General features: G+C 38.8%; 1 protein-coding gene across 1 annotated transcript in view; it reads left to right on the top strand.

The window, feature by feature from the left end:
• Positions 1 to 10,149, top strand: part of LRBA (LPS responsive beige-like anchor protein) — a 365,752-nt gene extending 355,603 nt beyond the window's left edge. Inside the window, exons 55-56 of the mRNA XM_053939908.1 lie at positions 6,477 to 6,628; positions 8,601 to 10,149. Of these exons, the coding sequence (XP_053795883.1) occupies positions 6,477 to 6,628; positions 8,601 to 8,691 (243 nt within the window). The 3' untranslated portion in view covers positions 8,692 to 10,149. The remainder of the gene's footprint in view (positions 1 to 6,476; positions 6,629 to 8,600) is intronic.
• The last annotated feature ends 2,093 nt before the right edge of the window (positions 10,150 to 12,242 follow it).

The raw sequence follows: 12,242 nt of genomic DNA, 5'->3' as shown, positions 1-12,242 counted from the left end.
ATAGCCAGGCATGAATATGTGGTACCAGACCGTAGCATAACAACATTCTGAAAAACTTTAAGGGGACCATATACTCTTAATAACATTAGGAGGTGTTCTTTACAGTTTTAACTGTAAAATAACTCTGTTCATAAAGTAAGGAATACTGCGTAGGCATTTCCTTGAGCTGGAGCATACAAATATTACTAATTGCTGACCAGGGGAGGCTGTGCTGCATCTTTGCTTTTGAGTCTGAATGCGGGAGTTCAGTGGACATGTTGTTTTGGATGTTAGTTTTCCCTTTCTTTTGGCATCTCTGATTGCACTCCTGCATCCTGGTTCAGCTAACGTGTTGCGCTGAGCTCCAGGAAGTTTATAGGGATATGTCTATACTTCAGCTTTTTTAGCCCTTTGGCATTTGCGAAGCAGGCAGCAGAGTTCCACATCTTTAGCTGCAAGAGACCTGGAGCAAGTCCAAAACTATTCAGGAGGCATTTTAAGCCTATGGCTTTATAAAACTTATTTTATAATACAAAATGAAGGTCTCTTGATAGTTCCTGGGTAACAGTACCTATGAAGCACAACAGAAGCTGCCAGCTGTACTGCAGTACCACACCTCCAAGCTGATTTTCATAATCTTATGGAAGATACCGGGAACTCAGCTGCTGGGATTTCCAATGTTCTCTTGAGGTGAAAACTCTCAAAAGTTTTTCCTTTATTTGGATTACACATGTCAGGAAGAAAATCCCTCTCTGCCATCATGTTTGTTTTACAGAATTATTAGCATTCTTTCAGCTGTTGTGCTAGTGCGAGCACTTCTTTCCATGCTAAAGATGGAAGAATGTGTCAATGTATTTTAAAGAATTTTGATCTTCATTATTTGCACTTTATAATTTGTATGGAACTGCTTCATTAGCAGTGAAGTTTCTGGTACAGTTCAGTTTATTCCACTTAAAACCTTCTAAAAGTCCTATCATGTACTATGCTCTCCTAATCCAGTATCCCTATGTCATCCATTCAGAATGTCAGCTGTGCTGGTGGTGGAATATGCAGAAATAACTCTCTGTGTAGGTCCCTTTTCCGTAGTGAGAGTGCAGTCTGGTGGGATTAGGGGGCATTTGACTTCTGTATTTTGTGGCAGACACAGGTGCTGGTTTGAGGCTGGGGAAATGAAGTAAGAATGTATATATTTCTGTCCCCAGACATTTTTTTCCAAATTGATGTAGATTTTTGCATCAATTCCCTGAAATTTTACCTTCGGCTATCCTTGTGCAAATACTTCTGAGATTTTCAGCCTACCCTTCATCCCAGAGTTCTTTCCATAAAGCAAGGCCATATCAGAGTGTTTTCTCTTTTTACATTAATAATGTTGATAATCTGTCACTTTCAGTTGTGATTATGTTGTCAGCTAGGCCAGCAAATCTGTAAAATATCTAGAAATCCCTTGCCGGCTAAAACAATTTCTGTAGTGTTTCAGTCAGTACCCACAACTTTAGGAATGTTGCTGGAGGCAATTGAAGTTCTGCTCTCTGTGGGCCAGAATTATGTTTGTAGAGGGGTTTGGGATTTATTTTGTTTTGTTTTGTTTTCTTTTTGTCCCAGTGGTCCAAGCTGAGCTTTATGCTTAAACAACCTACAGCGTCTCTGCCAGTGCTTCTGCACTACATCATCGCTGAAGGAGAGTGGCAACTGCATGATTAAAGTGGGGCATTTAAAATGAATAGCACCTACCCATGGGCTGTGCTGACAAACTCTCCTCATTGGATTTTGCTTGGGGAACATAGAAAGGGAAGGAAAAAGGTCATAAGTGTGGAATTTGTAATATAGCAGCTTTGGTTTTCCTGTGTCATTATGGGCCGGTATTTCAGGATGTTATTGGTAAAACTAGCAGTTTTCAATAGTGACGCTGGAATCACCATTCTCATTTTCTTTCTTGTATTCTTGTGCTAGAAAACTGCCAGAAAAAAATCAGAACCTCTGGAGAAATTCAGGGTCTAATCAATGCCTTCCACCTGTTTTTGTTTTAAATACTGTATTGCTCAGTGAAGCTTAGGCTTCACTGTGCAATACAGTATCACAGTACATCTACCGTGTAGTGTTTAGATATCTTAATGAATACCTTTAACTCTAAATAGTCTGCTTGTTCTGAGAGGTAAAGTTATTTTATCCTAAACAAAGACTGTATGCTGTTTCACCCAGAGGAACCAATTTATTTTCCTTTCCTGAGTCTGTTTTGAAATGTGGAAGTACCCACAAGACTCCTGCTGCTGTAAGCCAGGGCTGTCACAGTGTCAGCTCTGCCTTTTTACAAAGCACTGCCTTTCAAAAACCTGAAATGTTAAAAGGGATTTGTGCAAAGTTTTGAGACTTTCCAGGGAAATACAAGTCAGAAATGCAGCTTTTAGAACACTGCTGAAATTTTGCGCTTTGGGGATTATTTGAGAGTCTGAAGCTCATGTTGTGAGAAAGATTAGTTGCAGGGTTGTTTCAGTTTCATACCTAGCAGAATTGCAGATAAACTACACTGGGGAAAAGCAGAACAGTAAAATTGATTCATGTCACCCTCTACACCAGCTGGAGTACTTGGGAGTAAAAGCATCCTTTTGTTTGTTAAATCTTGAAGGGCGTATCATGAAACTGAAATGTTGACAGGGCCACCTTTTTCTTCCATTCATTCCTTCATCCCTTCATTCATTCCTTCATCCCTTCATATATATACACATATATATATATATAGGCAAGTGACTGAGAAATTTATTTATAAACAATAAAAATTAAATAAATCAACATCTTGTCTTCAGGACAAGCCAATGACTTAGTAAAATTGCATTGGTATTAGTAAGGGTTCAAAGCCTGTACTTTATTTAATCAAAAGATCACAAAACCTATTGCATGTTGCAGGTAGTGGAAGAGTTAAAGATTAATGACTTTAATTTGCCTTTTAATATAGCATTTCTTCAGTAAAAGCCTCGAGTATAAAATTCAAGTGAACCATGACCATAAGGTTAATGGATTTTCATCAGCTGAATTTTATAAGTGTAGCAAATAATTATTTGTCACGGTCTTCACTGCAATTTGGAAATACCCTTAGGAGGCTGTTATTGTTATAGAAAAGAAAACTACCCCATATTGATTTTTGTTTTTAATGAATAATCTCTTTAATACTTCTGTGGTTAGATCTTGTGATCATCCACTCAATGCATGCTAGTTCTAGATAATTTTCAGTCTTACCAGTTTGTTTTTTGCCCCTTTCTTAATCTACTCTTCTAAGATAGTCTCTAAATTAGAGTTTTCAAGCTCCTTGGGCCTGTGCTTTCAAAGTGCTTAGCACGTTTCTGATAGCAACAATCACAGAAGCAATTAATGGTTGGAAGATTTATTTTTTGCGGGGGGAGGAAGAAGCTTCAACTCAGAATACACAATTCTAATCTTCGTTAGTATTCCGTTTTCCATACTTAGCTGTGGTTGGAAAAACTCTACAAGTTCTGTTTTATTGTGTGTAAATTTACGTGTATGTCTTGTCATCTTAGTTCAAAACACGGCTGAATTAGGTTTATCATCTTTTCTTTTTTGCTCAGTGTTACATTTTGTTTAGACTATATGTTTGTGTTTCAATTACACTCCTTTTAGAGTTATTGTATGAAATAAAAGTCCAGGAATGTGATCCATTCTGACTCTTTGAGAATTGTTGCAGTAAACACTCAAAATTTATAACATAATATAGAAGCTCTATCTTAATCTAAGTGTCGCACATCGTATAATTCTTACAGGATGTATTTGGCATCACAGTAATAGAGTGCAGCAATACAAAAAATACAGATGTGCAATATGTCTGACTTCAGTTACTGCTGCTCATGAAGCAGTATCTTACACACACTGTATATTTTGGTTTCTAGGCTTGTCAGCAGTCTGTATAAACACTTCAGTGTTGCATGAACTTAACATCTTTGTGTTCTAGGTTCTCTGATTTTTTTTTGTGGTGCATGTACTGTAAATTCTCTATGTTAAGAAAAGCCCCAAACTTCCTTTCCCTGAGGTATGTAAAAAGTTTTGTGTATTTGCAAACCTGTATAAGCAGAGTGCCAAAAGCAAGTGCCAAAATAATTACAGATTTCAGTAGAGAGAAGTTTGCAAAATCCTGTCTTCAGTTCTTTCTACTGTTTCCTAAATTTAAATCTCTGAGCTGGAATTTTACTTGCAGACTATCATCTTGAGGCAATATCCTTGCCTTGACAATGTTTTAGTCAAAAAGAATCAGTTTGTTTGTAGAGAGTGTGTTTATGGAATTTAAAAGCCACTGCTCTGAACATTTCCCATTTTTACATCATTCTATTGATAAGTTGGGCCAGCTGAAATTTATCACAAATTAATCCTGATGTGATGGGTGTATATTGCATTGAAAAGCTGCCCAAATTTAGAAAATTCACAGACCTTAAATTAAATACATTTGTAGATAATGCTTAGTATCCGCATTCTGTACTGAACATCTGTAGGCCATGGATGCAGTTTTTCCCTGCAACCAATCATCCCTTACAAAGAGGTGCACAAAAGATACATGGAAAAAAATGTGATGCTTGTGACCCTGGACAAGGAAAGGGAAGAACTGATAAGGAAGTAAAGGAGAAAGAAGAGCAGAACCAAGGACAGGCTGTTCCTGTGCTGAGTATTGTGGACAAATCTATAAGCAGAGAGCAGAGAAGGAAAAACAGAAGTCAAGTTGGGGAGCAAAAGTCAGAAAGAGAGTGAAGAAGAGGCACTTGAAAACAGGAAGAGAGCATAGTAAAAGGTTTGGGCTTACTGGAATTATTAATGATGGTCCAAAATGTAGTTTCAAGGGTCTTGATCTAGCTGTTGGCTCATGCTGATGTCATTCCAGAAGGACATGACAGAATCCACTCAACTTTTTGGTTTTGTTTCTTTTGGTTTTCCTGGACAGTTGGAGGATGAGGCTATAAAATCAGGGCCTGGTATCCTTTACTGCTTATATTTCTTTTCTGCACAGTAGCAGGGCAGAACCTCCTTTCAGATGAAGTTTTTATCCTCCTCACGGTTTCTGTAGTAGTAATTCCTGAGACACACATGGAAAAAATGCTCACATGCTGTGAGAAAAGTCAGTCATGGAGTCTTCCAAGGGTTAGTGTTGGGAACCAGCTTCATTCATTGTTTTTTGAGGTGGAGAATGCTAAAAGTTTACAGAATGATGAAGGCAATGCCTGAGATGAACGGAGAACTCTTATTCAGGAAACTCCACAATATGAAACCTGTGGTGTACTCGCTGAAATTGATGGGATCACCTCAAAACAGGGAATAAACCTGTGGAAAACTGCCAATTTCTTGCGCCACTCAGAAGGCACCAGCAGGCTCAAAAAAAGATTAAGAAAATTCATGGGCAGCATTTCCATAAATAGATACTAAAGGGAACAGGAACTTTCTGATCTTCCTAATTCAGTGATTTTGGGTGCTGTTGTGCACAGGGGGAGAGGGCTTTGTGCTGACCAGGCTGGCAGTATCTCTTGCTGCCTTTGCTGGAGATAGACCTCTGCACTAGATGGGTCATGGTCTTCCTCACCCATAAATACTTGCTCTAATAAAATTTCAAGTTCTCTTAAGACCCATTTTGGCTTATTTACATTGGGAAAATCTTTCCTTTAAGAAAGATTTCTCCTGAATCCTGTCCATTTAATATCTGATAGTATCATCTGGTATAATCTTCAGGTAAAGAAGGAAAATTACTCTTCTGGGTATTCAGTATGTATCTTGATTTTTTCCCAATAGCATACAAGAAATACTAAAATAGATTGAAGATTCCTGTTTGAAGAAGTTTTGACTCTGAAAACCAGTGATATCCCATCTTTCTTCATGATCTGGTTCCCAAATAAAGATTTCAAATACAGATTTGCCATCAGTCCCCATGATACATACAAAACAGGGTATATGCCATTGAATTTTTCACAGGCAGTTTCAGGATGGATGATAAAAGGAAACACGGTCTCTGTTAAGAGAGGTGGATCATTATTTTATTAAACCAGTGCAGGAATCTAAAAGTGCTGGTCTAAATTAATTTTAGTGATTCATGTAAGAGTTCCATTCCTGTCAACATTCAGCTTCTGCTAGGCTGGTATTAAAGACCCCTGGGGGAATGTCAGGTGCTATATTTTAATGCCAATGCTGCTGCATCTTGTAAATCTAGCTAATTAGAAGAGTAAATTTCTTTAGCTGACCTCATATTGTATCTTTGGAACATGGAATAAATCACAGGTCAGGTGAGACATAACTAGTAACATTTAATGTATTGGAGATTTGTTCATAACAGCATTAATTCTCTTGCTGGGTAAAATAACCTAACAATAAAGTTGCTTCCCAAAAGCTTGTGTTGATATCAAAGTCTCCCTGGACATTCAGCTTACCACTATGAAACCCTTTATTGAAAGAAAAAGTGAGGAAATGGGAGCAACACACACATTTATCTAACAAATCTCCCTCTGTTTTGCCCCCAGGCCATTCAGCTGAGTCGGGATGGACAGTATCTGCTCACAGGTGGAGACAATGGGGTTGTCATGGTCTGGCAGGTGTGGGACCTCAAACGGCTCTTTGCTTACCCAGGGTGTGATGCTGGAATCCGATCCATGGCCCTGTCCTATGACCAAAGGTGAGACCAAGTCTGGTCTGGACAAGAGTATTGGAGAATATATATTTAAAATTAAATTGCACTTTTGTTGTTGTTCTGATTGTGATTTTCTGTGGGTCACAGATCCTGGTGATTATCTTGAGAATTCTGTTCTGGCAAAAATGGTTTTTTTAACATGTTATATTTAGGGCAGATAATCTTTTTCAGGATTCCAGCTCTTTGGGGAATGAAGAGAGATCCAAGAAATCTTACTTTGGCAGACTTTCAAGATAGGCTGAGTTATTGGTCTGCACCAGTGTACAGTGTGGGTCACATGGAGGTGGAAGGATACATGTGTGCTTTCATCTCTCTTCTTTCACTTACAAGATGAATCACATTACTAATTCCAGACTTTGGTGTTAAAAATAGAACAGTTGGAATAGTTGCACAAGAAGATTCCCTCCACACATCCATATATTTGCTAAAGCATCAGTCATTCTCAGTTCTAGAAAAGTTATTTTATCCACATACAGCATGACCCTTTTTGAACAATCCTCCTGCTGAAGATGACCAGTTGAAATTTTTACTGCAGTTTCACATTGCACTTTCTAATGCAGCTGTACTTGACAATACTTCAGTGCTTTTATCACAGAAATATTGTTTGTTTATAAGATGGATGTTTCCCATTTCATCTGTACACCTTCAGCTTTCAGGCTAGGATTTTATTTGCTGTGGTGTATTTACTAAATGGTGTTTCTGTGTACTTCTCAAGCAGATTTGTCTCCTAAATCCCTTACGGATGTCTACAGTATGCAGTAAAGCATGTTGCTGAAGCTCTTAGCCTTCCACTTACTAAAATCCATACTGAACGCTTTTAAAATTTTTATCTGTGTTTCTAAAACTTACACAAAATGAACTTTAAAAAAATCTAAACCAGTAAAACCTGTGCATTTCAATGAAACACTGAACAGCTTCTTGATAAGCATAATTAGAGAATATTGGCATTTTGGATGAAGTGGTTTTCCATTAAAAAAAAAGCCCTTGCTGTTAAATGTTTTTCAAAAACTGTTGAGTTTTAGACCTTGGAAATTTTGCATTTAGAGAATCTTTAGACTGTAATTAATGACACGTTAACACATTGAAATTTAATATGGAATGGAGAAATTTATCCATGGCCTCAAGTTAAGAACCTATGCACTATGGGTTGGAAGACAAGGAAGAGATTTACTCAGAGTATTTTACTGAGTAACTACTGATTAATTACAGGTAATTACTCAGAGTTATTTAAAAGGCGTTTTAACATAATAGAAAAACAATCAAAATTGTACTGTTGACATGAAATAGGTGGTCCTATCAAAATGCAATGTTTTGATGATCTCATACTTAATCTTTGTTTTGACGGAAAGATTTGCAGCCTTTTACTCTGAATTTTTTAATTCTAAGGCTTTATTCCCCCCAAATGCCAGGATTTTATACATCCTTATAGTTCTGACTTTTGTAATACTTTAATGAGACTGTAGAGAAAATGATCCAGAGACTGATTGTGTACTGTGTCAGGGTCATGGCTTTTCAAACACATCTAAATGATCTCCAGCAGCACACCAAAGGTAAGGAATTCAGAAATGAAGAGTGTTTCTGTGGGAAAGCCCAGGGATTGCTTTCAGGAGCTTCCAAAACAATCAAAGCCTTCAGTTTTGGTATTTCCAACTGAAGGCTTGTGCCCATGCCCAATTCCTTCATGCAGATGTGCTTAACTGGGGAAGTTGAAACTGAAATGAACGCTTCTCCTGGCCTTCCTTCCCTTCGCTGCTACACCAGGGCTTCATGCCCTCTCTAACACCCCCCACAAAAACCAGCCAAGAAATAATCCTGGGGAATTCCAAGTGACCTTGCAGGACAGCAATGCTGATGAGCAGTTCTGTTGTCCAGCTCTCAGGTGTAGGTTTAGGCTGATCACACAAACTGTTGCACGGTGCTTTGTGTGTTTTCTGACCGGTGAATCTGCTTCCCTCAGGTGCATAATGACTGGAATGGCATCCGGGAGCATCGTGGTTTTTTACAATGATTTCAATCGCTGGCATCACGAGTACCAAACCAGGTACTGACTTTCCCAGAGGCCGGGACAAGCACTGACAGGAGCAGCTGTGGCCAGGAGGGAGCTGCAAACAGCACTGCCTCCCTCGGGGTCGAGCCGCCACACAGCTCCTTATAAATACTTCTATTACATCTGAATGTAACTTAAATTTGCTGGAAGAAGCAACCTATTTTTTAAAGTTAATTGCTATTTTTGTAGACCTCGCTTGACTTTTTTGGGGGAAGGGCAAAGAAGCAGAAAAACAGCTGCTGGGTTCTGTAGTTTAAAAAAAAAATCTATATTTTTAGTCACAATGAGAAGTCTATTTTGATCCCTGTATGTAAACAATACCTAAAGTAAACATGGTTAAAACTCACATTCTAGGTATATTATGAAGAAGCAATGTCCCATCTGAAGCTTTATCTATAACCTTGAGGAAAATATGATCTTAACATAATGGAAATAATTATGGTATTGGGGGAATTTTAATCTGTGCTATCTGTATCACACTTTGTCTCATACTTTTCCAAATGATTGTACTGCATCAGCACTGAAGTTTCTGGGAATCAAGGGGTAATATTTAAATTATGGTTAATGTAATTTTAAACTTTGCAAATCATTTCCATCAATGTGACTCTTCAAGCATGTTTCTAGGCCTAGACAATTAGTTCTTTTTTAGTTGTATGTTTAGTGCAGTTACGAGAGAAATCGGGAATGGAGTTTGTATTACATCAAGTGTGAATCCTTTTTAGTTTCTACCTGGCATCTCCTTCAAAGCACACCAAAATGTGGATTGTTCCTCCAAATCAGAAAGGCTCGTTTTGAAGGCTTCAAACCAGAAGTCCACAGAGGCAGGTGTTTTTTAGCAGGGGCAAGTTCCAAAGTTCCACATTTCTGCTGGTTGACTGTGAAAGCAGGGAGGCAGCAGGTGATTGCTGGTGCACAGCCCCTATACAGCAGCAGAAGCACAAGATTTGCTGGCCACTTTTTCTTTCTTTTTTTGTCAGAATGTGCCCCTGCAATACTGTAGCACATGTCATATTCCTTTTCTGCCTATAGCAACAATGTCTTTTGTATTTTGCTACCACCAAATCCAGTCAGATCCTGCCTAGTCATATTAAATTACCTCTTTCTTTTAGGAAATGAAAAATAATTTATACTAAGGAACAATAAGTTATTTTGGTGTTGCACAAATCTACTTTTCTACAAGATTCCTGTGCAGAACTCTGTGAAAATATTTGTGAAAAGAACTGTTATTGTTTTGTAAGTTCTGTATTGCATAAAAATCTCCTTTGTATGTTGTGATCTCTGAGTTGAAATTTACATTCCATATCTGTATTGATACATACATTTCTCTAGCTGCCTACTAGAGCCGTTCCTAGTTTTTCTAAGCATTTAACTACTCTCTCTTTCAGCAAAGATTTGGAATGAGAAAATTCAGTTTGAGTGAATAAATTAAATAAAATTACATTTGTAATTGAGATCTTCAGTGGAGTACTGGGTTCTTGTGATTCAGGATATGTTCCTAACAGAGGAAAGGCGTGCCGTGGCTGATGTATTTAATGTACTTTTGGTTTGTATGAAATGGTATTTTCTGTGCTTTCTGCATTTTCATACCAAGGTGATTGTGGTGTATCAGTAGTTACATTTTCATGTTTTGTGTAGCACAAGGATGATGGGATTAAGCAAAGGCTGTAGTGGGTCATGTCTGTGGGAAGTGCCTGGTGTACTGACCTCTGTGTACTGAACATTTGTTATGCAAAACTTGTATCTCCTATTTCTTGAAGTTCAACAACATTCACAGGCTTATATCAGCAGAGTTTGAGGGGAAATTGAAATGGTCTTGAACTTAAATTTGAATTTGTCTTGAGCCAGGGGTGGTTTTTCCTAGACTGGGTGGAGGGAAAACAAATAAGAAAAAGGTGTGTTTTGCCAAATGGAAATCCCGAAAGTCTTCTCTTTATGAGGAAACACTTCATTATTGACAGAAATAATAGCTCCTGATCTTGGAGCCAAAATATTTCACAGGGAGTTGATTAGGTAGGTTGCTTGTTTTGGAAAGGGCTCTATTGGATCAGAAAATGCTTTCCCAAACTGGAAGCACAGCTATGTGTGCTGTCCTGAGTTGCACCTAACCCTCCTTGGGAAGCAGCAGCTGCTGCAGTGTGCCATTTTGCCTTTGGAGGGCTGCAGCCCTTCTGTGGGAAAGGACATCTTCACCTTCTCCTCCGTGAGCAGACCTGTGAAGACGCCTCTGTTCTGGACTGCTCTGGTGAGTAGGACATCCCCTCCTTCCACAGGTGAACCCAAATACCTTGGACACCACTCTGGGGCCCAGGCGTGCACTTGGGATCTCAGCTTTGGCTGAAGTAGTCCACCTCATGCTTTTTGTGATGAGATGGAAAATAGGGTTAAATTGCCAGCTACTCAGGTACTTGTTACTCTCTTCAGGGCAGCACCTGGATCACCTGAAAGCTATCAGCAGGTGCCAGGCATTAACCTGCAGCTGGGCCTCATTTGGCTGCTAGTGGCAGAATATTCCTCAAGAGAGGGACAGACCCCTCTCCTCCAATGTGTTTATGCAGAGGGAGCATTTATGAAGAACATTTTTTATGTGACAGTCTGGCCTTTCTTCTGCCCTGGTGAGTTCAAACAGAGCTGCTGCCAGGTGTGGTTATGAGAAGTGCTGTGTAGCAGTACTGCTTGGTTAGGTTGTGCAGTACTTGGCAAATGTAACTTGAAATCCCTTGTATTTTCTATCAGCAAAATGCTGATAGAAATGCTGTAGGATCTGGCAAGAGAAGATGGGGTGGTCAGAATGGGGGTTTCTCTGAAGCAAGTTTGTGTTGTGGTGCTACTGCAGGCAGAGGTAAATGAATGCTCAGACTTGAGGCTATTTCTGCAGTTCCTGGCTGTGTTGTGCTGTCTGTCTCTACACCTGAAGGCAAGCTGTGTATGTATCTGTTATTGTTTCTTGCCTTGACATCTTCTTGGTAGTCCTTCACCTCTCTGCAGCACTTTTTTCCTGGTAAACATCCCAAGGAGCTGATCTGATACCAAGGTAATGGGAAGTGAATTTTATTGTAGCTTTAGTCAGGACACGATTGTTGTTAGTTGTATTGAATAAGAATGGCCTAGGTAAGGTGACTATCTAGACTGCTGTTTTTCCACTTTATGTCCTAAATTTCATATTCATAGAGATTTCAGTGTGTTTGTGGTATGGCATACTTATTTTTTCTTTCTCCCAGAAGTAATTGAAGGGGAATAACAGATCACTATATTGTTCTTGAGAAACTGGGTTTATCCTCATTAAATAGAACCAGAGAGGGGCCATTCTGAGAGTGCTGATCTAAACCAGTGAGACCTCTCCTATACAGGGTTAGGATGTTTGTGTAGCACTTGAAACAAGTCACTTGCATGGATTTACCATATGATACATCATTACATGAAATCAAAAATAGTTTACTTTTGTGCAGAACCAACCTAAGATCTTTAGTAAATTAATGCAGTTAATGATGCATCACAATTTAAAGCTGGTCTTTAAAAGCTCTGTTCAAAAAAAAAAAAAAAAGAAATGGTTTT

This window comes from Vidua chalybeata, chromosome 4 (genome assembly GCF_026979565.1).
Source record: "Vidua chalybeata isolate OUT-0048 chromosome 4, bVidCha1 merged haplotype, whole genome shotgun sequence".
Classification (NCBI taxonomy): Eukaryota; Metazoa; Chordata; class Aves; order Passeriformes; family Viduidae; genus Vidua; species Vidua chalybeata.
The sequence above is the reverse complement of the archived record's forward strand: the minus strand, read 5'-3'. Positions and strand labels throughout refer to the sequence as shown.